The sequence below is a fragment of the Mesoplodon bidens genome (assembly GCF_964165515.1).
Source record: "Mesoplodon bidens genome assembly, chromosome: 10".
Lineage (NCBI taxonomy): Eukaryota > Metazoa > Chordata > Mammalia > Artiodactyla > Ziphiidae > Mesoplodon > Mesoplodon bidens.
The window spans coordinates 82,542,595-82,564,615 of NC_138172.1; the positions used below are offsets into that span (position 1 = coordinate 82,542,595).

The following is a 22,021-nucleotide window of genomic DNA, read 5'->3' on the forward strand; positions in this document are numbered from 1 at the left end:
TCTGTTTGTGAGCTTATTATGAATGATTAAGCTGATGAGTCCAAAGTATTTGAATTTTCATGAGCTAATTGTTTCAAGAAAAAACAACTTTTGATCATCAGGCACCTTTAGCCCCAGTTAGAGTAGTTGCTAATTAGTTACTGCTTATATTCAGTGATAGACTGATTTCTGTGCTTAGGGTTCAGCTGCTTCCAGGGGTGGGTGGGTGGGGGCCGTGGTGAGGGCCCAAACTTCTGCTTGATGTCCTGATGTCACTTACAGGTGGGGCCTAGGAGATCCAGCGTCTGTGCACTCACAGAGTTCATTATACAGTCCTTTACATGCTGAAAATATTTCTACAACGAACTCCTAACAAATGTGTACTTTTATGCAAGATGAGAAATGGAAGATGTATTACAATCTTATTCCTTTAAAAAATATTTTCACCGATTGTGTCATAATATCGCATACTTATAAAGCCTTGGGGACCTGAGTATAGAAGTACGTGTAACTGTGTAACTGCATTTGTGTCCCTTTCTGTTTGAGAGGGAAATATTTTTTAAGTGAAAATATTAGAATGGATATTTCTAGCCCCGAGCCAGACTGTTTGGTTTTACTCAGTCCTTTACAGGACAGTCCTAGGCAAAACCGTAAAAGAAATGTGGACCGAGAGAGTAATATCTTTATTGGGAACCTTTGATAAAATCGAGATATGTGCGCAGGCTCCTCATCTCCGGGACTTCTCAACATTTTTTTTTCTTTACTTTTATCAAAGTGTAACATACATAGAAAAGTGTACAAATCATCATGGGTTTTCACAAGCTCCCCAGCAGTTTGCAATAGGAAGTGTCTTTAGAGTATGAGCAAATCATGCTGGAACTGTACTTATTGTCATAGAAAGGAACAAAAACCCCTGAGAGGCGGTGAGCCACCCTCCCCGACGCCCGTGCAGCAGCTGGGGCCCGCGCCTGCGCGGTGGGAGCCTGCCACTCCGGGAGGAAGTCGGAAGGCGATCAGCTCCGCCCCTTTCCCGGCTTTGGCGTTCCCCTCGGCTCTACCCACCCCGACCTCCCCGAGCCGCGAGCCGCGAGCCCGCGGGGCGCTGTCCTCCACCCCTTGGAGCTCTCCGCGGCGCTTCCCGCAGCGCCTGCGCGACCCCGCCCCGCCCCACGCGCAGGTTCGTGTTCCAGTTGCCGCCAGGCCTTCGGTCCACTGCGCCCGGCCCTCGCTCTCCCTGTCTGGCGGGCGCCCGGCGGCGCAAGCACCATGGTAGGTACCGTGACGTCACAAGGGGGCGCCTTCGGGGAGCGCGGGCGGTTGGGACGGTTGGGGGCGGCGGGGGGTCCCTCTGGGGGCTTTGTTCTTCTGGGCTGGCGTTGGGCCCTAGGACTTTTCCCTCCATCCTTAGTTCCTGCGCCTCAAGTTCTTTGAGGAGAGACCTGGAAGCAAATAGGATTTTTTTCCCCCCATGAGAAAAAAGGAATAAAAAAACAGAGAGTAGGCGGAGACAGCAGTAGGAACAGCTAGACCTCAAGGATCATTTCCCTGACGGAGAACAGGCTCCGGGAGGGTGCGGGTGGAATACTTTCTACAGTTCTCTGGGAGGCGTGGTCAGGACCCTGGGAGAGGTCGTCCGTTGAGAGACGAGCCCGAGGTGTGTAGCGCAGAGCCTCTCTCTGGGGCTTTAGGTCAGGGGCTCGAGGTAGTGTGCATAATCATCTGGGCTCCAGCTGTTGATCCGAGTGTTCCTGTGAAGTTTTGAGAACTGCCAGAAATGTGGCGGGGATCCCAATACCAGTATTTGGTAATACTAGCAGGGGGACACGCCTCTTACCATGTCCCTTCCCATATGATGGTTTTCCCCCTCTCGCCCAATAGCTCTTCTATTCCTTTTTCAAGTCCCTTGTGGGCAAGGATGTGGTCGTGGAACTCAAGAATGACCTGAGGTAGGTACCTGTTCTGCCAAGTCTGTAGGGGGTCGATGTGCCCAGCGCCCTGGAACTTCTTTAACAAGTATTTGAGGGCTAGGCAAGGTGGGAGGGATACAAAGGAAATAAATGACTTGTGCCTCCAGCTTACAGATTAGCTGAGGAGTTGTATCTTGTATTGGAAAAAAATACAAAGAAGTATGTAAGTAGTAAGTACTGGAGAGAAGACAGGGCACACGCATCAATAACATTTTTTACAAAACCTAGTTTTGTTTTTCTGATTATATACTCCTTTGACCCAACTTCTAGAAATGTAAGTATCGGTTCCTCAAGTAAAGATGTGTGTACAACGATGTTGGTAGATTTTTTTTTTTGTAATAGCCAAAAGTTGGGGGAAAAATTAAAAGAGCCATAAATAGGGAATGGGTTAGATTGTGGTATTTCCATATAGTATAGCTGTTCACATAGAAATGAGATGTATTAATATGGAAAGCTGTTGCAGAATAGTATATGTGGCATTATCTCCTTTTTGTTGAAGAAAATATAAAAGGTAAACAGAAGACCAGTGCAGCCCCTTTTGTCTATACTGCTTTTACATCCCCTATCCCCTTGTATCATTAGCTTCTAGTCATTTTTCAGGAGTTGGATTAAATGCTGTATCCTTGGACTTTCCTGGTTCTTTTTCTTCTTCTAGCCAAGTAGACTCCTCCTTTTCTTTTTTTCTTTTCTTTTTTTTTGGCCCGTGCCACGCAGCATGTGGTATCTTAGTTCCCCCACCAGGGATTGATCCTGTGCCCCCTGCATTGGAAGCATGGAGTCTTAAACCACTGGACCTCCAGGGAAGTCCCTAGCCAAATAGACTCTTCTGTCAAAGAGTCTTTTCTCCTTCCTAGTGGGTGCTTCTCAAGTTGTGATTTCATAGAAGTGTATTTACTGTTTAGGATCTATCTTTCCTACAGGGCCAAGACCATGTTTAAGCTCACCACTGTGTAACTAAGGTCTAGCACAGGCCTGGTATCAATATATAGTAGGTGCTTAATAAATGTGTGCTGAAGGAAAAAAAAATAGCCAACATTTGAGAACCTCCTATAGACTAAGAACTACTCTGAATACTTTACATTTGTTAATTCATTTAATTCTCAGAACACCTCTACATGACATATACTACTGTTCCTGTTTTACACATGAGGAAACTGAAGCTTGGATAGGTTAAGACACTTGATTAAGTCTGCACAAATACTAAAAGACAAAGCCAGAACTTAAATCCCATTCTGTCTGCCCCCCGACCCCTTTTTAAAAATTAAAAACAGGGTCATAGTTTCTATGCAATTGTGAAACTTGCTTTCACCTAATGGTATGTTGCGGATATTTTCCATGTCAATAAAGTTGATATTTAACGTTTTAACGTTCTTAATGTCTGAATGGCATTTTTCTTAGCTGGCTAGAACTAATTTAACCAAGACCTTGCTGTGGGACACTTAGGCTGTTTCCAATTATTTGCTTTTATAAATGATACTGCCCTGAACATCCTCATGCATACATCTTTGTATACATCTCATTTCATTAGAAAAAAAATCCTTTAAGTGAAATGTACATTTAAAATATTGATACATATTATCTGATTGTCCTTTAGAAAGTTTGAATGAATGTATTCTCTCCCCAATTGTTTCTTCTTCATTTCTATGTGAGACAATTTCTTAGTGGGGGAGGCATTGACATGGCAGGGAACGAACGGTGAGGCAAGGGATTTGCCTTTTAGATCAGCGATTTCGATTTATGGCACTGACAATGCATGTGGTATTGATGGCATATATTGATAGATTGGGTCCATATAGAGACAAGTGTGGAAAGCACAACTACCCTCAGCAATTCTGTGAGATGACTTGTTTTTTGATTTTCCTCTTCTTCCTGGGTCTTCCACATGGCAAGAATAACTGTTATGTTATAGCCCCAGATCCTAAAGCAAGGACTTAAAAGATTCGAAGGTAATCCATTGGGTTGGGAGAAGAGCTCTTTCTCTTGTGCTGGTTGTCAGACCACTTTTGTCCTAAATATCTCATTCTAAAGGGACTGAATGAAATGTTACCACCTTATGCAATTCCTGAAAGTTACTGCATTGCTGCAGTGGGTGATAAGGCGCTGTCAGAAGTTTTTTAGCAGCCAGGGATGTGGTAAAAGCACCACTGAGGCAGTTGGTCTCAGACACTGGATTTCAGACACTTAGAATTTTACAAAAACTAGGGCCAACAGAGAACTGACAACTTGAAGTTTGGCAAGGTAAGGATAATTTTTAAACTGCCATTTATTAACAATCATATTTTTTTTAATACAAAAAAAAAGGAAGGGCAATTAAAGAGCAGTTATTCTTAGGAGGAAACCAATGACAACCTTCAGCACACTATATACACACTACACTAGCCTGCATTTCCTCTTTTGTCATGGACTTATGAAACTTTGAGCGCACATCAGTATTTGAGAACCAGTTCTAAGGAACTTAGAATCTGGTGATGACATGCAGAATGGTTCGGATGAAGGCAGCCAGGTTGGAGGCTGGCCTGGATTGAGCTGTAAAGTCATCAGACCTTGGTTTGTAGAAATCATACTACAAAGAGAATTACAGAAATGTTAGAAAGACATCAGCAAACCATAGGGATTCATGGGACATGGAGGGTGGAGAAGTACAACTTACAGGATTTGAGGTTGTGAGACTTCGTGTTGAAACTATTGGCAGAAATGAAAGGACTGGGAGAGGTAGCATGGCTTGGAGCACTGGTGTTTAGATAGCATTCCTCTTTAACATGGCGGGGGGCTCAAGGATTGAGGAAGGGAGAGGACATCCCTGTGCCTGCATCATCAAGAACACTGCTAGCTACCTACTTTACCTACTTTACATATGAGGCTCTGGTTCCAAAGCAATAGTATTTGAAACTAGCTGGTGGTTCTGGGGGTTGGACAGGCCTGAACCAAAGTCTCTGTTTGTTCTAAACTTGGGCAAGTTATAAAACGTTTCTGAGCCCCTGGATGGTTAATAGCTACCTTATGAAGTGGCTGTAAATATTACAAATATGCAGAATACAGGTCTAGCCCATACCAGTTGTTTAATGGTAGCTACTGAGAGTGAGTTGGTTTAGGGAGAGGAGAGGTTATTTTAGAGGTCTAAAATAACACACTGCTGTTTTTCAGAGGTCTAAAATAACACACTGCTCTGGAAGCACCTACTTTCCTAGTCCAGAGCTTAGACATATCCCTTTTTGGTTCTGCCTTTTCTGGTTTCCTCAAGTCCTTTATTTCCCCCAACCATGCTCTTATCCCTGCTCTGTAGTCACCTCTATGTTGACTTTGGTATAAACTAATTGGGTTTTACCCTCTCTCTGCCCCTGACAGCATCTGTGGAACCCTCCATTCTGTGGATCAGGTGAGAATATAATAAGGGCCGTGAATGGGGTCTTGGGGAAGGAGATGGGAGAGGTTAAGGACTGCGTACATTCATCTTGTCTCTAGTTCTAATGATGGTGTTCATCTTCTTTTCTTAGTATCTCAACATCAAACTAACTGACATCAGTGTCACAGACCCTGAGAAATACCCTCACATGGTGAGTTGTGGATGGTAGAGAAGAGGAAACATCTCTCAAAGCAGGAGGTCCCTGGGTGGATAGAGGACATTTTTTAAGGGTGTTCTCACATTTGTCTATCTTTGTCTAGTTATCAGTGAAGAACTGCTTCATCCGGGGCTCAGTAGTTCGCTATGTGCAGTTGCCAGCAGATGAGGTCGACACACAGTTGCTACAGGATGCAGCAAGGAAGGAGGCCCTGCAGCAGAAGCAGTGATGGCTCCTCCTCCCTTCCCCCTCCTTCCACTGGTGACCCTTAACCTCATGTCCCAGCCCGGGAGGCCTCCCTCCCATACTTGAGGTGTTGTTTGTTTCTACATAGCAAAGGCTTTTTTTTTTTTTTTTTTTAAGGGATGTGGATGAGAGGAATAATAGTAGGGAGCAACTGTCCTCTGTTGAGAAGGGGAGGAAAAGTAGGCTGGGGAACCGCGAAGCCTTCCCTGTCCCCAGCACCTGCCTTTCTCACTTCTTCCCTGGAGACGGTGGGGAAATCTCCCAGATCTCTCCAGGGTAGCACGTGATTCATTTTGGGGATGGAAGGAATCTGTCCCGCATCGGGAATAAAATTTATGACGCAAATTCTGGTTCTGTGTGTGTTTTGGGAAGGGGGCTGGAGAATGGGAAAGGGGTGCTAAATTCATCCAAGCCCTGTTACTCTCATTACCCCAGCCAAGAATCCAATCCATCCCAGCATTATCTGCTGCTACTCTCCTTGGTATAAACCATATCATTACCTCAATTAGACTACACGTGTTTCCTGAACATTGCCCTACCTAAATGGCCTACCTATCGCAGCTTTTTGCTTATACTGTACCTGTGAGTGCTTGCTGTCCTATTACCATGAAAGCTAATGAGACACCAAAATGCGTTTAATGCTGCTGGATTTCTTCCTCAGCCCAGCCAAACCAGTACACTCTTTCCCAATATCTATTGCAGATAAATAAATACAAGTGACAAAATACTGTGGAGAGTTGTGACTGGGAATTAACCCTTTCACTCGTTTAGCAAACGAGTTGCCGCTACAGATATGATTTCTCAGCATGAAGGGATTTTAGAGGCCATCCAGCGTGACTCCCTCTCCCACATAGGAGGAAATGAGGACCAGGGAGGACCTGGACACCAGGGACCTTCCCCAAGTGGGTCCGCGTCCGCGTCAGGGAGCACCCTCCCCGCCGCTTCCCCAGCTGCCCGCTCGGCAGCGCCCTCCCGCCCGGCCGAGGACCCGCGCTGGGTGCCCGCGGCGGCGCCTGACGGGAGCGCGGTTCCCGGGCGCGTCGCCACACCGCCCCCCCGTGCCTGCGCCCCTCGCTGTTCCTCCGGAGCGCGGTCTGCGGCGGGCGGCGCGGTACCCGGGCCAGGGTCGGGAAGGGCAGCGCCCGCACACTCAGGCGGGGCACGGCTGCCCCCGCCAGGACCCGCGGGCCCGGAAACGCTTCCAGTCACACGTGGGCGCCGACGGCCTGGGCTGCTGTCGCAGGGAGCTAGGGTCGCCCGGACCACTGCCCGCCGTCCACGCCCGCTGGACTCCCCGGCTCCAGCCGCCAGACCAGTCCAGCTTCGGCCGGCGCCTGGCTATGAGGTGGATACCAGGCTCAGTGTGACCACCTCCCTCCAGTACGTACATGCAGCCCGAACCCGCGTCCTGCCGGCCGCTGAGGGGAGCCTAAGAGCTTCCCACACTCCCCGAGGGCCCGCGGTCACGGGAAGTTCCCCACTGTCATTGCCACTCCGAGAGCTGGGTCCTCGGCTCTTGAAGTCCAGTCAGATTCCTGGGTCCCTCGTTCTTACCGTGTCTTTCTTTCTCCTTAGGGTTTTTGCACCTCGTTCGGACCTCCTGCATAACCATGTCCGTTCTCTACGTCTCTTCTCACCCCGATGCCTTCCCCAGCCTCCGAGCCCTTATAGCTGCTCGCTACGGGGAGCATGGGGAGGGTCCGGGATGGGGAGGAGCCCACCCCCGCATCTGTCTCCAGCCGCCCCCGACCAGCAGGACTCCCTTTCCGCCACCCCGCCTGCCCGCCCTGGAACAGGGGCCCGGTGGGCTGTGGGTGTGGGGGGCCACTGCTGTGGCCCAGCTGCTGTGGCCAGCAGGCCTGGGGGGCCCTGGAGGTAGTCGGGCAGCCGTCCTCGTCCAACAGTGGGTCAGTTACGCTGACACGGAGCTGATACCAGCTGCCTGTGGGGCAACGCTGCCAGCCTTGGGACTCCGAAGCTCTGGCCAGGACCCCCAGGTGAGAAGAAGCGCAGAGGGGAAGGGGGAAATTTAGAAGAAGGAAGCAAGACTTGGAATGGATGGTGAGCCAGGAAGTCAGCAGGTCAGACGTAGAAAAAGATTGATCGTATTCCAGATTGCCACCTGATATGGTAACCTTGGGCAGTTTTCTTAAACTCTCTGAACCTTGGTCTTCCTATGTCTGTGAAAACGAAAATTGAGAACATGTTGAGAAGGTGAAAAGATGTGTGCAGAGCACATAACCTAGTGCCAGGTGTTTTAAAGTCTCAGAGTAAGAGTTTGATGAATCTGAAACTGATGAGGTTAGTTAGAGGTTACTGTGAATTGTAGGAAAAGATTGGGTGAAGGAGAGATGAGGAGAGGCGGCTGGCAGGCCTGGAGAGATCACAGTTGCTGGGAGAAGATGGAGGAGAAATGAAATGAGGAAGAAGGGAAGTAGGAGAAAGGAGAGAGAATCACACCGGATTATAACTGAATTCTTCTTGAGTGGAGCTGTGCCTTACTGCCCTTATACCACCACCTCCTTGCAGAGTATTGAGCACATGGTGGATATTTAGTATTTTTTGAATGAATGAATGAATGAAATGAGTATATGACTTAGATCCTGGTTTGCTCCCTCATATCCTGACTACCCTATCTAAATAGAGGCCCCCTCTCATTGGGATTCTCTCTCCCCCTCAGCTTCATTTATTTTTCTTCATAGCACTTAGGAGGAAAACAGGGTAATACATTATATATTTGCACATTTACTGTCCCCGCCCCAGAAGGTAAATGCCAACAGGTCAGGGGCTCCGTGTGCTCATATTGTCTCCTCATTCATTAGAGAAGGCCTGGCATGCAGTAATACTTAAAAAAATATTTGTTGCAGCAGTTACTGTGTTGCCTCATGTAATCTTTAACTTGCTGTGCTTAGTATATTGTATCTGACATATAAGCGTTTAGTAGGCAGTCCAGTGGTTAAGACTCCATGCTTCCACTGCCTGGGGCGCGGGTTCGAGCCCTCTTTGGGGAACTAAGATCCCGCATGCTGCGTGGTATGGCCAAAAAAAAAAAAAAAAGTGTTCAGTAGGAATTTATTGAATGAATGGTAAGTATTTTTATTATGATCATTTCAGTGAAGAAGGAACTGGTGATTTGTGGGAATGGAAGGAGGCCAAATGGATTGAAGGGGGGTGGGGATTGAGGTGGGCCGAGCCTTATCTCATACCCTTTGCCTTCCTGTTAGGCTGCACTGGCGGCCCTGGGCAGGGCCCTGAGCCCCTTGGAAGAGTGGCTTCGGCTGCACACCTACTTGGCTGGAGAGGCCCCCACTCTGGCTGACCTGGCGGCTGTCACAGCTTTGCTGCTGCCTTTCCGTTATGTGAGTCATTGGGGCTTGGAGAAGAATGAGGGCAGGTTCCCTCAGACCTCACTATAGGGTGACTCAGGACAGTTCATTTCTTTTCCCCACCCCAGGTCCTGGACCCCTCTGCCCGCCAGATTTGGGGTAATGTGACTCGCTGGTTTATCACATGTGTCCAGCAGCCAGAATTCCGGGCCGTGCTGGGAGAGGTGGCTGTGTATTCAGGGGCCAGGCCTCTCTCCCAACAGCCAGGTGAGGAAGGATGGAGGGTGGGAGCGAAGGGGTTCCTCTGGGGCCTTTCATGCAGCTCACTTTCTTTTGTCTCTTAGGAATAGCAGAATCACTGGGACAGGAGCTGGGCGGGGGTAGGTGGGAGGTCAGCATGGGGGAGCCTTTGGGCAGCTGAAATAGGCCATCTGAGACGTAATAGCACTCTTCACAGAGGGTCTCCCGCAGGTCTGCATTTCTGTGCCTCTTTCCAGGCTCTGAGGTCCCTGCACCCCCAAAGACAGCTGCTCAACTCAAGAAAGAGGCAAAGAAACGGGAGAAGCTAGAGAAATTCCAACAGAAGCAGAAGGTCCAACAGCAGCAGCCACCCCCTGGGGAGGTGAGAGGCTGGTGGAGCTGGATGGAGGGTTGGTGCCATGGTGAGCGGCTGATATCTGGACCTATGTCCTTTCTCTCCCAAGCAGAAGAAACCAAAACCAGAGAAGAGGGAGAAACGGGATCCTGGGGTCATTACCTATGACCTCCCAACCCCACCTGGAGAAAAGAAAGGTACTAGGAGGGGGAAGAGAGACCTCCACTCTTCACCTCTACCCTCCTGGTCTCTTCTCTTTTTACCCCTTTTGCTCTGTCCTTGCTCCCACTACTTTGCTTAGTGAGGATTTGCAGAGTCCCAGGTCCTCCTCTGCTGGCCCCTTGTCCCCTTCCCAGCTGCTCCCAGCCTCGGCTCTGACCCTTCCCTTCCTCCCCCTCAGATGTCAGTGGCACCATGCCTGACTCCTACAGCCCTCAGTACGTGGAGGCTGCCTGGTACCCTTGGTGGGAGCAGCAGGGCTTCTTCAAGCCCGAGTATGGGGTGAGTGGGCACTGCTGCCCAGGCCTGGAGGGGATGGGGGCGGGGAAGGACAGGGCTGAAGGATACATTGCCTGGGAGCGGACCAGAAGAGGTGACATGAGGCCTTAGTAATAAGTACCCATCCTTCCTCCCCGTCAGCGTTCCAGTGTGTCAGCACCAAATCCTCGGGGCATCTTCATGATGTGCATTCCACCCCCCAACGTGACAGGCTCTCTGCACCTGGGCCACGCGCTCACCAACGCCATCCAGGACTCCCTGACCCGATGGTGAGCTCCCGTCCTCCCCTCCAACTGGTTCCCTCTGCCTTCTCTGGCTCCACGCTCCTGTGGTTCCCTTCTCTTTGCCGACTGGGGCCCTCAGCTCTGCCCCCTGGTGGTGCTACACTTCTCTCTGGGTCACTCCCATCTGATGACTTAGCGTCCTCTCCTGGTCAAGTAACCAGCACTTCCACTCGCAGACTCTCTTCTCTTGCCACTAAAAATAACATTATTTTGAATTTAGCAAGAAATATGTGAATATATTCTTGTAAGAAATTTAAAACTTCAAGTTTCCTTGACCTCCCTCCCTCAGATTTACTCCCTGCTAAGAATTAGCACACATCATTGTTATCACTTGGATGTGTATCTTTCCAGACCTTTCCTATTTGCTTACATGTACATGTACCCATAGAAATGTGTAGTTTTCCTTTTGGGAAATGGGTTTTTCTTTTCTGTAAAGGGATCACACCAAATTTGTTATTTTACAACTTTTTTCTTACCCTTAACAGTTTATCGTAGAGATTTTTCCTCGTCCTTATATGCGGACTGACTTCATTCTCCTTCATTGCTCCTTAGTGTGGCTTTGCATAATGGTGTCACTCTTTTTTTTTTTTTTTTGCGGTATGCGGGGTTCTCACTGTTGTGGCCTCTCCCGTTGCGGAGCACAGGCTCCGGATGCGCAGGCTCAGCGGCCATGGCTCACGGGCCCAGCTGCTCCACAGCATGTGGGATCTTCCCGGACCGGAGCACGAACCCGTGTCCCCTGCATCGGCAGGCGGACTCTCAACCACTGCGCCACCAGGGAAGCCCGTGTCACTTTTTTATTAGTGGTTGTTCCTGATTTTTCTCTGTTGAGAACTGCTGGAATGCACATTTCCTATACATGTTTTCTTAAGCTCCTGTGGAAGCATATCTCTGGCGTAGATACCAAGAACTGAAATCTCTGTGTCCAAGGGGCATGCCTTTATTGAGTACAAATAGAAGCTGGCAAGTTGCCCTCTAAAACAGCTTTACCAGTTTATACTCCATGAGTTGCATGTGAGGTGTGCCCCTGCCAACCCTGGACATTATCTGTCTTTGTTTTGCCAATCTGATGGGGGGGAAAATGGTTATTTCTGTTACTGCTGATTACTAGTGAGGCTGTGTCTCTTCATGTATCCTGGCCAGTCAGGTTTCTCTTTATATGTATTGTCTGCCCATCTTTCTATTGTTCTTTGTTTGTTTGTTTACTTTTTAAATTGTTTCGTTCGTTAGAAGATTCTTTTTTTTTTTTTTTTTTTTTTTTTATAAATTTACTTTATTATTTATTTTTGGCTGCATTGGGTCTTCGTTGCTGCATGCTGGCTTTCTCTAGTTGCAGAGAGTGGGGGCTATTCTTCGTTGCGGTGTGTGTGCTTCTCATTGAGGTGGCTTCTCCTGTCGCGGAGCACGGGCTCTAGGTGCACGGGCTCAGTAGTTGTGGCGCACGGGTTTAGTTGATCCGCGGCATGTGGGATCTTCCCGGACCAGGGCTCGAACCTGTGTCCCCTGCATTGGCAGGCAGATTCTTAACCACTGCGCCACCAGGGAAGTCCTAGAAGATTCTTTATAGAATCTATGTATACATTTTGGCTATTGATTTTTGTTGTTGTTGTTATATATGTTATAAACATTTTCTCCTGTTCTAGCACTTGATTTTTTTCCCCCACTGTTAATATTTTGACTAGTTAACAACCACAAAGGCTAATATTTCAGGTGATGACTTTCTTTTAAAAAGTATTTTAAAACAGCATTTTATCTATTGAAACTAGGGTTTATTTATTATATTTTAAAATTTGAGAAGTTTTTCTAGTGTCCTACTAAACTCAATTAATTTGGTCAAAAATATTTCAGGACATAAGTATGTGCCAGCTCTGCTCAGGGGACTGGGATACATCAGACTTAGCATTTTGCAAGGAATTAAGAGTTGGAAAAACAGAGTTGTGTTAAATACATATAACATATAACAGCCAGATTATTTACGTGAGGAAAGGTTTAACACTTCTTACAGAACACTTAAGGTAGCAACTTTTTTTTCTGATGAGCATGGTTTAAATCAAGTATTAGAAACTCCCATTGCTTAACTGGAATAGATTCATGTCAATGTTTTAGAATCACAGATAACGTGAAATAACAGCCATAAGTATCTCCACCAGTAAGACATAAAAATGAAATAAAAGTGACTACCTATGTTTTTTCCTTTTTCTTCTAGCAGAGAATAGGGTGTTTTTCTACAAATGTCCATGACATTTTATTGATTTTTTTTTTTGGCCGAATTTATATGCTCCCCAAGAGACACTTCTGGTGAAATAATATTTTTATCTTCCTCTCTCATGCTTGATTTCTTTAATAGTATTGTTTAACAACATCTTGAAAAGGTGAGAAAATGTTCATATCCGTTACAGCATATAAGAATGTCTGTGATCTGTAAGAGAATGGAGTTGCTACAGTCCTGTCCCCAAGGAGATCTAAACCCAGTGGGGGTAAACAGACTGATAGAGTAATGGATATAATGCAGTTTGATGAGTCATTGAAAATAATGTATGAACACAGTATTACTGTATTTCTATAGTAATTTTCTCTCGCCCACTCTTTTTTAAACATGTATCGATTTTTTAAATTAATTAATTAATTTTTGGCTGTGTAGGGTCTTCGTTGCTGCACGTGGGCTTTCTCTAGTTGCAGCAGTTGGGGGCTACTCTTTGTCGTGCTGCGCAGGCTCCTCATTGCAGTGGCTTCTCTTGTGGAGCACGGGCTCTAGGCACGTGGGCTTCAGTAGTTGTGGCACGCGGGCTCAGCAGTTGCAACGCACGGGCTTAGTTTCTCCGCGGCATGTGGGATCTTCCCAGACCAGGGCTCGAACCCGTGTCTGCTGCATTGGCAGGCAGATTCTTAACCACTGCGCCACCAGGGAAGTCCCATAAACATGTATCACTTTCTAATAACAATAATAATAGCTGACATTAATTTGGTCCTCTCCCCTACTTTAAAATATACTTCTCAAAGGTCACCAAAAAGTTCATTACAGTTCAATGCTTTATGGGCCACATCAGCACAGAGCTTGATTAAGAGTAAACTGCGGGGGCTTCCCTGGTGGCACAGTGGTTGAGAGTCCGCCTGCCGATGCAGGGGACGTGGGTTCGTGCCCCGGTCCGGGAAGATCCCACATGCCGTGAAGCAGTTGGGCCCGTGAGCCATGGCCGCTGAGCCTGCGCATCCGGAACCTATGCTCCGAATGGGAGAGGCCACAGCAGTGAGAGGCCCGCCTACCGCAAAAAAAAAAGAAAAAAGAGTAAACTGCATTTACTTGTACCAGAATATGGTAGGTGAAGACTCACGATACTACCATCTCTATTTCTCTAATTCATCCCCTGATTAATTCCCTGAAATATTACTAGCTTCCAGTCATTTTCTCCAAAATAGTCTAGTCCTTGAATTTCAACTCAGAGATTTCATTGTTCTGAGGTTTTATGTTTTAACCTAGTCAGTTTACCAGTGTTCTTTGACTTAATCTTTACTGTCTTGTTAAAGAAGATCTCTCCTGCCTCCAAGTTACAAACACGATCACCTATTATTTTCTTCTTTTTTTTAATTTTTGGAAACGATACCATTTTCTAATGCTTTTCTCATAGTTTTGTTTTCTAAAGTTGAGGGTTTTTCTTTTTAACTAAATTAAAATTAGACTAAATTTAGATTTATTTTAAAGTAAATAAGTTTATTTTTGTGGCTATGGGGAAGTAGGGCGATTTTTCCAACCAATTAGCTAGTGTCCCAAGCAAATTTATTGAATAGTTTGTCCTTTCTCCACTGATATGAAATGCCACGTTTAGCAAATACTAAATATGCTTGAATCTGTTTCCAGTCACTGTTTTGTTTCCTTAATCTATAACTTTGTTCCTAGTTCCTGTAAAAACTTCTTTTAATAATCGTAACTTTCTCACATGTGTTGATATCTAGCTGGGCGAGAGCCTCCTCTCTGTCCTTCTTTTGCCAGATTGCCTTGGCTGTCCTCACACATCTCTGCCTGACAGTGATTTTTAGAGTTGGGAGAGTCCTGCCCCATCGCCCCTCTCTATCTCAAGTTCACCGACTGCCTGCCTGGAGTCCCTTCCTCCTTTGGGGCAGCCCTACGGCCCGCTCACCTCTGCTCCTCCGTGCTCCCCCCACAGGCACCGCATGCGCGGGGAGACCACCCTGTGGAATCCTGGCTGTGACCACGCGGGCATTGCCACCCAGGTGGTGGTGGAGAAGAAACTCTGGCGCGAGCAGGGGCTGAGTCGGCACCAGCTGGGCCGAGAGGCCTTTCTGCGGGAGGTCTGGAAGTGGAAGGAGGAGTGAGTGCAGTGTCCCTGCAGACATCCCAGCCCTGCCTCCCTGTCCCCTGTCCAGATAAGATCTCTGTCACCTGCAACCCTGGCTGCAGGGTCAGACCCTCCCACAGAGACTGAGGGTCATTTGGCCCCAGGGACAATGTCCATTTCAGAGGAATGAGTGATCCCCACATTCTGCCCCATTAGCTGCCTGATGTCTCCTTCCAGCCCAGGCCTGAATGCTGATCCCGGCCTTTCTGTCCACTTCCAGGAAAGGTGACCGGATTTACCACCAGCTGAAGAAGCTTGGCAGCTCCTTGGACTGGAATCGAGCCTGTTTCACCATGGATCCTGTGAGTAGGAGTAGGGCCGGGTCTCGGGGCTGGGGTAGGAGTAGGAAGCTCCCCACGGAAGAGAGCATATGCCCAGGGCCCTCCCCCAGGAGGTGGCCCACTCGTAGGAAACCACCAGGGCTCAGCTGCAAATGCCACTTTCTACCCCGTGTCATGGCCCTTTGTGTTACCTGTCACCTACCTTAGGAGCTCAAATTCCTTCCAGTGGCACATGGTGGGGCCTCACCCTCCCCTGGAGCCTGAACCCCCAGGATTTTCTGCATTAGCACCTGTCCCTAGCTGAGTGGTTTCCCTGCCATCTACAGTATCACCAGGCTGTTGCCGATCTGTGTTCCCATAGTGCCCTCTCCCCCTCAAGAAAAGTACTTCTCTAGCCCCTAAAGGGGTCTGTGTGCCGGGCAGTGGGGCTCTGGGCCGGCCGGGTCTCACTGGCCCCTGCTGCCTTGACACCGAGGCCCATCTCTGGCTCCCCCTGTTCCCCCCTAGAAACTGTCAGCAGCCGTGACGGAGGCCTTTGTCCAGCTCCATGAGGAAGGAGTCATCTACCGTAGTACCCGCCTTGTCAACTGGTCCTGCACCCTCAACTCTGCCATCTCAGATATTGAGGTGTGCCCCTTCCCTCCCCCAGCTCTCCCCATCTCCACCCCCAGTCCCTGGGCCACTCTTCTTAATCTCCGCCTCACAGGTGGATAAGAAGGAGTTGACAGGCCGCACCCTGCTCTCTGTGCCTGGCTACAAGGAGAAGGTGGAGTTTGGGGTCCTCGTCTCCTTTGCTTACAAGGTCCAAGGCTCAGGTAGGAACCAGGGGCACCAGGGTCCTGGACTGGGTTGGCTGGGGGGTGGGAAGGGCCCAGCGCTGAGCCCACAAGGCCTCCTGTCACCCCAGACAGCGACGAGGAGGTGCTGGTGGCAACAACTCGGATTGAGACGATGCTGGGAGACGTGGCCGTAGCCGTGCACCCCAAAGACCCCAGATACCAGGTGTGGCGGTGTGCTGCCCGCAGTTGGGGAATGAATGCTGGCTGAAGCGGCCCCCACGCTACGTGGGGGCGATGGGCGCTGAGCCCCCCGGCTGATGAGAGAAATTGGATCAGAAACTCATCCGCTGGTGGTTTTCTGGCCGTGTAGATGGAATTTGGGTGTTAGGAAGTCAGGACCCTGCGTAGGAGGGAGGCGGGCCCAGCCCTCTGTGCGTTTTCGGCATCTCCCTCTGTCCCCAGCACCTGAAGGGGAAGAGCGTGATCCACCCACTCGTGTCTCGGAGCCTTCCCATCGTCTTCGATGATTTTGTGGACATGGAGTTCGGCACAGGTGAGCACAGGGCTGTCTGTGGGGAGAGGAAGGAGCCGTGAGGCACACTCGTGCTGTCCGTCTTCCCTTTCAAAGAAAAAAATAAGCTTCACCTGAGCAGGCAGGAGTTGGGCTGGTTCTCAGGGGACTGTGTGAGGGGGATGGGGGACGGGTGGTCTGAGGGCCACATCCGTCGGCAGAAGGGGGGGTGCGTGTGGGCAGAGACTCTTGTGAGTCCCTCGTGACCCTGGCACCCCCGCGTACACCCCAGGCGCGGTGAAGATCACCCCTGCACACGACCAGAATGACTATGAGGTTGGGCAGCGGCACGGGCTGGAGGCCATCAGCATCATGGACGCCCAAGGGGCCCTTGTCAACGTGCCCCCACCTTTCCTGGTGAGACTGCCTGGGGCGTGGTGGCTGGCTCAGGAGACGGCGGGGTACCTGGCACGGCCGTGACAGAGCCTGTCTCCCATCCAGGGCCTGCCCAGGTTTGAGGCCAGAAAGGCAGTGCTGGCGGCGCTGAAGGAGCGGGGACTGTTCCGTGGCATTGAGGACAACCCCATGGTGGTGCCACTTTGCAAGTGAGGGTGGAGGCCGGGGGAGGGGGGAGGGGACGGGTTTCTCGGGGTGCTCGCCACCCAGCCTCCCCACGCACATGTACCTGCAGCCGCTCCAAGGACGTGGTGGAGCCTCTCCTGCGGCCGCAGTGGTACGTGCGCTGTGGGGAAATGGCCCAGGCCGCCAGCGCTGCTGTGACACGGGGCGACCTCCGCATCCTGCCCGAGGCCCATCAACGGACGTGGCATGCCTGGATGGACAACATCAGGTGCGTCAGGCCCCTCGATGTGGGGAGGGCGACCGGGCGAGGGGCCGAGCGGGGCAGAGGCCAGGGCACCTCCTGCCCTTCCTTGATTCCTTCTCCTCCCCCTGCCACTTGCAGGGACTGGTGCATCTCCCGGCAGCTGTGGTGGGGCCATCGCATCCCAGCCTACTTCGTCACTGTCAGTGACCCAGCTGTACCCCCAGGGGAGGTGAGAACCGGGCCAGGGCTGGGTACTGGCACGTCTTGAGGGGGCTCTGGGTTCATTGGATCTTGGTGGGGGGACAGGCAGAGGTGCCCCCTTGGATACTCACTCCACCTGTGGCAGGACCCTGATGGGCGGTACTGGGTGAGCGGGCGCACCAAGGCTGAGGCTCTGGAGAAGGCAGCCGAGGAGTTTGGAGTGTCCCCTGACAAGATCAGTCTCCAGCAAGGCAAGGCGGGGCCTTGGGGTGGGGGCAGAGGGGGGCTGATCCTCACCTCTACCCCGTCTGACCTCTGGCCCCCCTCAGATGAAGACGTACTGGACACCTGGTTCTCCTCTGGCCTCTTCCCCTTCTCCATCCTGGGCTGGCCCAACCAGGTACATTCCCAGGGCCAGCGCAGGGTGGGGTGGGAGTCTTGGGGGTGGGTGCTTGGCTCCCCATCACTCACGCCCTGCTCTGCCCTCAGTCAGAAGATCTGAGTGTGTTCTACCCAGGGACGCTGCTGGAGACGGGCCATGATATCCTCTTCTTCTGGGTGGCCAGGATGGTCATGCTTGGCCTGAAGCTCACTGGCAGGCTGCCCTTCAGAGAGGTGTGGAGACTGCTGAGACCCCTCCCGCTGTCCACTCCCTCACCTGGGCAGCTGCGGGTGGGCCTGGCCAAGGAGGCTTGTGGGTCTCAAAGCCAGCCTGGGCTCTACTAGGTGATTCTGCACCCCAGCTTCCTAGGGGAGGGAGCACCTCTAATTCACACGAAGGCACTGAAGGGGCTGGCAGGGACACCGAGGGGCCTGAGGTTCAGAGGAGGGCAAACCAGAGGTAGGGGGAGGGGGACAGGCATTGGGGTCTAGGTGGGGAGACATCCCCACAGGCCTTCCCTTCCCTGCCTCGCAGGTCTACCTCCACGCCATCGTGCGGGATGCCCACGGCCGGAAGATGAGCAAGTCTCTAGGCAACGTCATTGACCCCCTGGACGTTATCCATGGAGTCTCTCTGCAGGTGGGGCTGGGCGCGGGCTCAGGCCGGGAAGGGCTGTGGGGTGGTGGCCGCGGGCCCCTGACTACTCCCACCTCACCCTCAGGGCCTCCACGACCAGTTACTGAACAGCAACCTGGACCCCAGCGAGGTGGAAAAGGCTAAAGAAGGGCAGGTACGGAGGGTGGGCCCGGGGCTGGAGTTTGGGCAGAAGGCAGGTGAGGCTGGCTCAGGACGCTCACTCCTCCCCCGCAGAAGGCGGATTTCCCGGCAGGGATCCCCGAGTGTGGCACCGATGCTCTCCGGTTTGGACTGTGCGCCTACACGTCCCAGGGTACGGCTCCCCAAACCTGTCTCAGCTGCATCCTTCCTCCTTCCCTGAGGCACAGCTCTCTTCTCTGCCCTGGGCGTTGAGCTGGGAGGGAGCACGGTGTGGACTCACACTTCACCTCCACCCAGGCCGTGACATCAACCTGGATGTGAACCGGATATTGGGATACCGCCATTTCTGCAACAAGCTCTGGAACGCCACCAAGTTTGCCCTCCGTGGCCTTGGGAAGGATTTTGTGCCCTCACCCACCTCTGAGGTGAGGGCCTGGTGGGCGTGAGGTGGGCAGCACCCACACAGGTTGCATTCCTTCCCATCAAGCACAGCCCATGCTGTTTCAGGATTGTAGCCACAGAGTCAGGAAGCCTGGCTCCTGCCCCCAAGGAGCCTCTGTCTAGCTGGGGGGACAGAAGGATGTCGGGACAGGGTGTCATCAGGAGCCTCAGGCACTGCGGTCCTCCCTCAAGGTGGAGGGGGCGCCTGCCCCTTCTCCCCCGGGTGCTGGGCACATGGTGGTTGCTTTGGACCCATCAGGCTCCTGGAATGCAGATTTCCCCATGGTTCCCGTTCCCATGGGGTTCTGGCTCCCCTGCCCCTGGGCATATGGTGGCCCCCCGCCTGATATGGTGCTTGCCCCCAAGCCTGGAGGCCGCGAGAGCCTGGTGGACCGCTGGATCCGCAGCCGGCTGACTGAAGCTGTGAGGCTCAGCAACCAAGGTTTCCAGGCCTACGACTTCCCAGCTGTCACCACCGCCCAGTACAGCTTCTGGCTCTATGAGCTCTGTGACGTCTACCTGGTGAGGAGGAGCCGAGGGGCCGGGGTGCACAGAGCCCTGGGTTGGCCTGAGACCTGAGCCAGCCTGCCCCCCTCCCAGTCCTCACCAATTCAACGAGGGCTGGAAGCTGGGCCTTCCCAGCCCTGAGCCCTGTGCCTCCCCCTCCCCTAGGAGTGCCTGAAGCCTGTGCTGAATGGGGTGGACCAGGTGGCGGCCGAGCACGCCCGCCAGACCCTCTACACCTGCCTGGACGTCGGCCTGCGGCTGCTCTCGCCCTTCATGCCCTTTGTGACCGAGGAGCTGTTCCAGAGGCTGCCCCGGCGGACGCCACAAGCTCCCCCTAGCCTCTGCGTTACCTCCTACCCGGAGCCCTCGGAGGTACGGGGTATGGCCTGGAGCGGGGCTCCGGGTAGCTCTGCAGAGCCAGCCCCCAGCTTCCCTCACCCCCTCCTCCACCCCACAGTGCTCCTGGAAGGACCCTGAGGCGGAAGCTGCCTTTGAGCTGGCCCTGAGCATCACTCGAGCCGTGCGCTCCCTGCGTGCCGACTACAACCTCACCCGGATCCGGCCCGACTGTGAGCCTCAGGCCCCCGCGTCCCCCGTCCCCTCAGCCCACTCTGGGACCAATGTCCAGTGTGGCCGTCTCGTCTCCTTTCTCCCTCCCACGCAGGTTTCCTGGAAGTGGCTGATGAGGCCACAGGCGCCCTGGCATCAGCAGTGTCGGGCTATGTGCAGACGCTGGCCAGCGCGGGTATAGTGGCTGTCCTGGCGCTGGGGGCTTCTGCACCCCAGGGCTGCGCTGTGGCCCTGGCTTCTGACCGCTGCTCTGTCCACCTGCAGCTGCAGGGGCTGGTAGACCCGGCCCGGGAGCTGGGCAAACTGCAGGCCAAGCACGATGAGGCGCAGCGGCAGGCCCAGCGTCTGCGGGAACGCCGCGCCGCCTCGGGCTACACCGTCAAAGTGCCCCTCAAAGTCCAGGAGGCAGATGAAGCCAAGGTGTGTTGTGTGGGTGGGCGTTTCCTTCCCCATTTCCCACCCCATCACTCCCTCCGCCATCAAACCCCCTCCTGCGTCTGCTCTGCCGGGCCCCAGGCAAGCCCTGGAGGAGCAGGTGGGACCACGTAATCTCTCCTCTCACACATGAAGGACAGCCAGGCAGGGGCACAGCCCAGGGTCACACAGCAAGTTGAAGATGGAAGCAGACCATCCATCCATCCTTCCTCCCAGTCAGACCCCTCGTGCACCACCCGCTTCCCAGAACTTGGTATCCACATGCCGCGGGGCTGGGATTGGGACTGGCCCAATACAGTCAGGAAGCTTAGCAGATCACCTGGGACCCCTGCAGGGAGGAGCCGTGGGGTAAACCACAGGGACAAAAAGAGAAACATGAGTGGAGGCTAGGAGTTACAGAGCCTTGGTGGCTGAGCAGGCTTGTCTCACGTGATTGTCCCAGTAGCCCTCTCATGGCAGGGCGGTATTACCAACACCATTTTCCAGATGGAGGCGAAGGGCCCCTCAGAGCCTCTGTTCCTAACCACTGTGCTCTGCTTGCCCAGTCATTGGCTGGGGCTGAGCCACCAGGTGGCACACAGGAGCCCTGAAGCCCCTTTGTCTTTGGGAATGGACCACTCTGGGAAAAGACAGGACCCAGGAGACCAGGGATGGTGGAAGAGAACAGGGAGGTGGGGAATTAGGGGGAAACAGGCTAGCCAAGCACACAGTTCCCCCAGACTACCCCCTGCCCGTGGTCCTCGCCCGTCTTTCCAACTCTGACCCCTCTGCTCTTTGTTTATTAATATATAAATTTATTTATTTATTTTTGGCTGCGTTGGGTCTTCGTTGCTGCACGTGGGCTTTCTCTAGTTGCCGCGAGTGGGGGCTACTCTTGGTTGCGGTGCGCGGCCTTCTCGTTGCGGTGGCTTCTCTTGTTGCAGAGCTCGGGCTCTAGGCGCGCGGGCTTCAGTAGTTGTGGCACGTGGGCTCAGTAGTTGTGGCTCACGGGCTCTAGAACGCATGTTCAGTAGTTGTGGCGCACGGGCTTAGTTGCTCCACGCCGTGTGGGATCTTCCCGGACCAGGGGTCAAACCCGTGTCCCCTGCATTGGCAAGCGGATTCTTAACCACTGAGCCACCAGAGAAGCCCCTGACCCCTCTGCTCCTGTGGGCCTTTGGGGTTCCCTTCTCTTGGCCCTGGGTCTCACCACTCACCGCCTTTTCCGCCCTCAGCTCCAGCAGACAGAAGCAGAGCTCAGGAAGGTCGATGAGGCCATCTCCCTGTTTCAGAAGATGCTGTGATACACCCGGCTCCAGCCCTCGTAACGCCCAGTGCTCCACCATGGGGATGGCAGCAATAAAATATTTTGCCACAAAACCACCTCCTGGCTGTGTGTGGTGGGGCTGGGGACGGGGTGCTGAGGGGCCGGGTTCCTGAATCCTCAGAGGCGCCAACGTGAACAGGAGGGCAGCGGGCTGGGCGTGAGACACTGGGTCCTGGCGGGTAGAGAGGTGCGTCT

At 52.3% G+C, this 22,021-nt stretch overlaps 2 protein-coding genes across 4 annotated transcripts; both read left to right on the forward strand.

Moving 5' to 3' along the window:
* Positions 1-980: 980 nt before the first annotated feature.
* LSM2 (LSM2 homolog, U6 small nuclear RNA and mRNA degradation associated) lies at positions 981-6,097 on the forward strand. The gene is made up of 5 exons (XM_081247004.1): positions 981-1,248; positions 1,858-1,925; positions 5,292-5,322; positions 5,441-5,500; positions 5,610-6,097. Exons 1-5 carry the CDS (start codon positions 1,246-1,248, stop codon positions 5,733-5,735), a joined length of 288 nt encoding a protein of 95 aa, XP_081103130.1. The 5' UTR covers positions 981-1,245; the 3' UTR covers positions 5,736-6,097.
* A 733-nt stretch (positions 6,098-6,830) lies between these two features.
* Positions 6,831-21,879, forward strand: VARS1 (valyl-tRNA synthetase 1). Of its 3 annotated transcripts, XR_014016838.1 has the most exons (31): positions 6,831-7,132; positions 7,328-7,749; positions 8,977-9,111; positions 9,207-9,345; positions 9,576-9,700; positions 9,783-9,870; positions 10,074-10,174; positions 10,313-10,440; positions 14,619-14,783; positions 15,031-15,112; positions 15,599-15,718; positions 15,798-15,906; positions 15,999-16,093; positions 16,333-16,423; positions 16,674-16,798; positions 16,883-16,986; positions 17,073-17,231; positions 17,346-17,436; positions 17,554-17,659; positions 17,738-17,808; positions 17,898-18,023; positions 18,325-18,429; positions 18,512-18,580; positions 18,661-18,739; positions 18,865-18,992; positions 19,375-19,530; positions 19,681-19,887; positions 19,973-20,084; positions 20,180-20,260; positions 20,350-20,505; positions 21,735-21,879. XR_014016838.1 is itself a non-coding variant. In XM_081246143.1 (30 exons), the coding sequence occupies exons 2-30, from the start codon at positions 7,363-7,365 to the stop codon at positions 21,801-21,803; spliced, it is 3,798 nt and encodes a 1,265-aa protein (XP_081102269.1). In that variant the 5' UTR covers positions 6,831-7,132; positions 7,328-7,362; the 3' UTR covers positions 21,804-21,879. The 3 variants fall into 3 exon arrangements, 2 of the variants coding, with proteins under 2 accessions (XP_081102269.1, XP_081102270.1); XM_081246143.1 differs by having other exon boundaries at positions 20,180-20,505; XM_081246144.1 differs by having other exon boundaries at positions 6,832-7,132; positions 9,786-9,870; positions 20,180-20,505.
* Positions 21,880-22,021: the final 142 nt, after the last annotated feature.

What these genes read in the sequence shown, in the direction of transcription:
- VARS1 (XM_081246143.1), top strand. Translation starts at nt 7,363, where the DNA reads ATGTCCGTTCTCTACGTCTCTTCTCACCCCGATGCCTTCCCCAGCCTC. An exon ending in CAGCTGTACCCCCAGGGGAG is followed by an intron (nt 17,437 to 17,553) that starts GTGAGAACCGGG and finishes CACCTGTGGCAG; the next exon opens with GACCCTGATGGGCGGTACTG. An exon ending in TGCCCTCACCCACCTCTGAG is followed by an intron (nt 18,993 to 19,374) that starts GTGAGGGCCTGG and finishes CTTGCCCCCAAG; the next exon opens with CCTGGAGGCCGCGAGAGCCT.
- LSM2 (XM_081247004.1), top strand. An exon ending in GAACTCAAGAATGACCTGAG is followed by an intron (nt 1,926 to 5,291) that starts GTAGGTACCTGT and finishes TGCCCCTGACAG; the next exon opens with CATCTGTGGAACCCTCCATT. An exon ending in CTGAGAAATACCCTCACATG is followed by an intron (nt 5,501 to 5,609) that starts GTGAGTTGTGGA and finishes ATCTTTGTCTAG; the next exon opens with TTATCAGTGAAGAACTGCTT.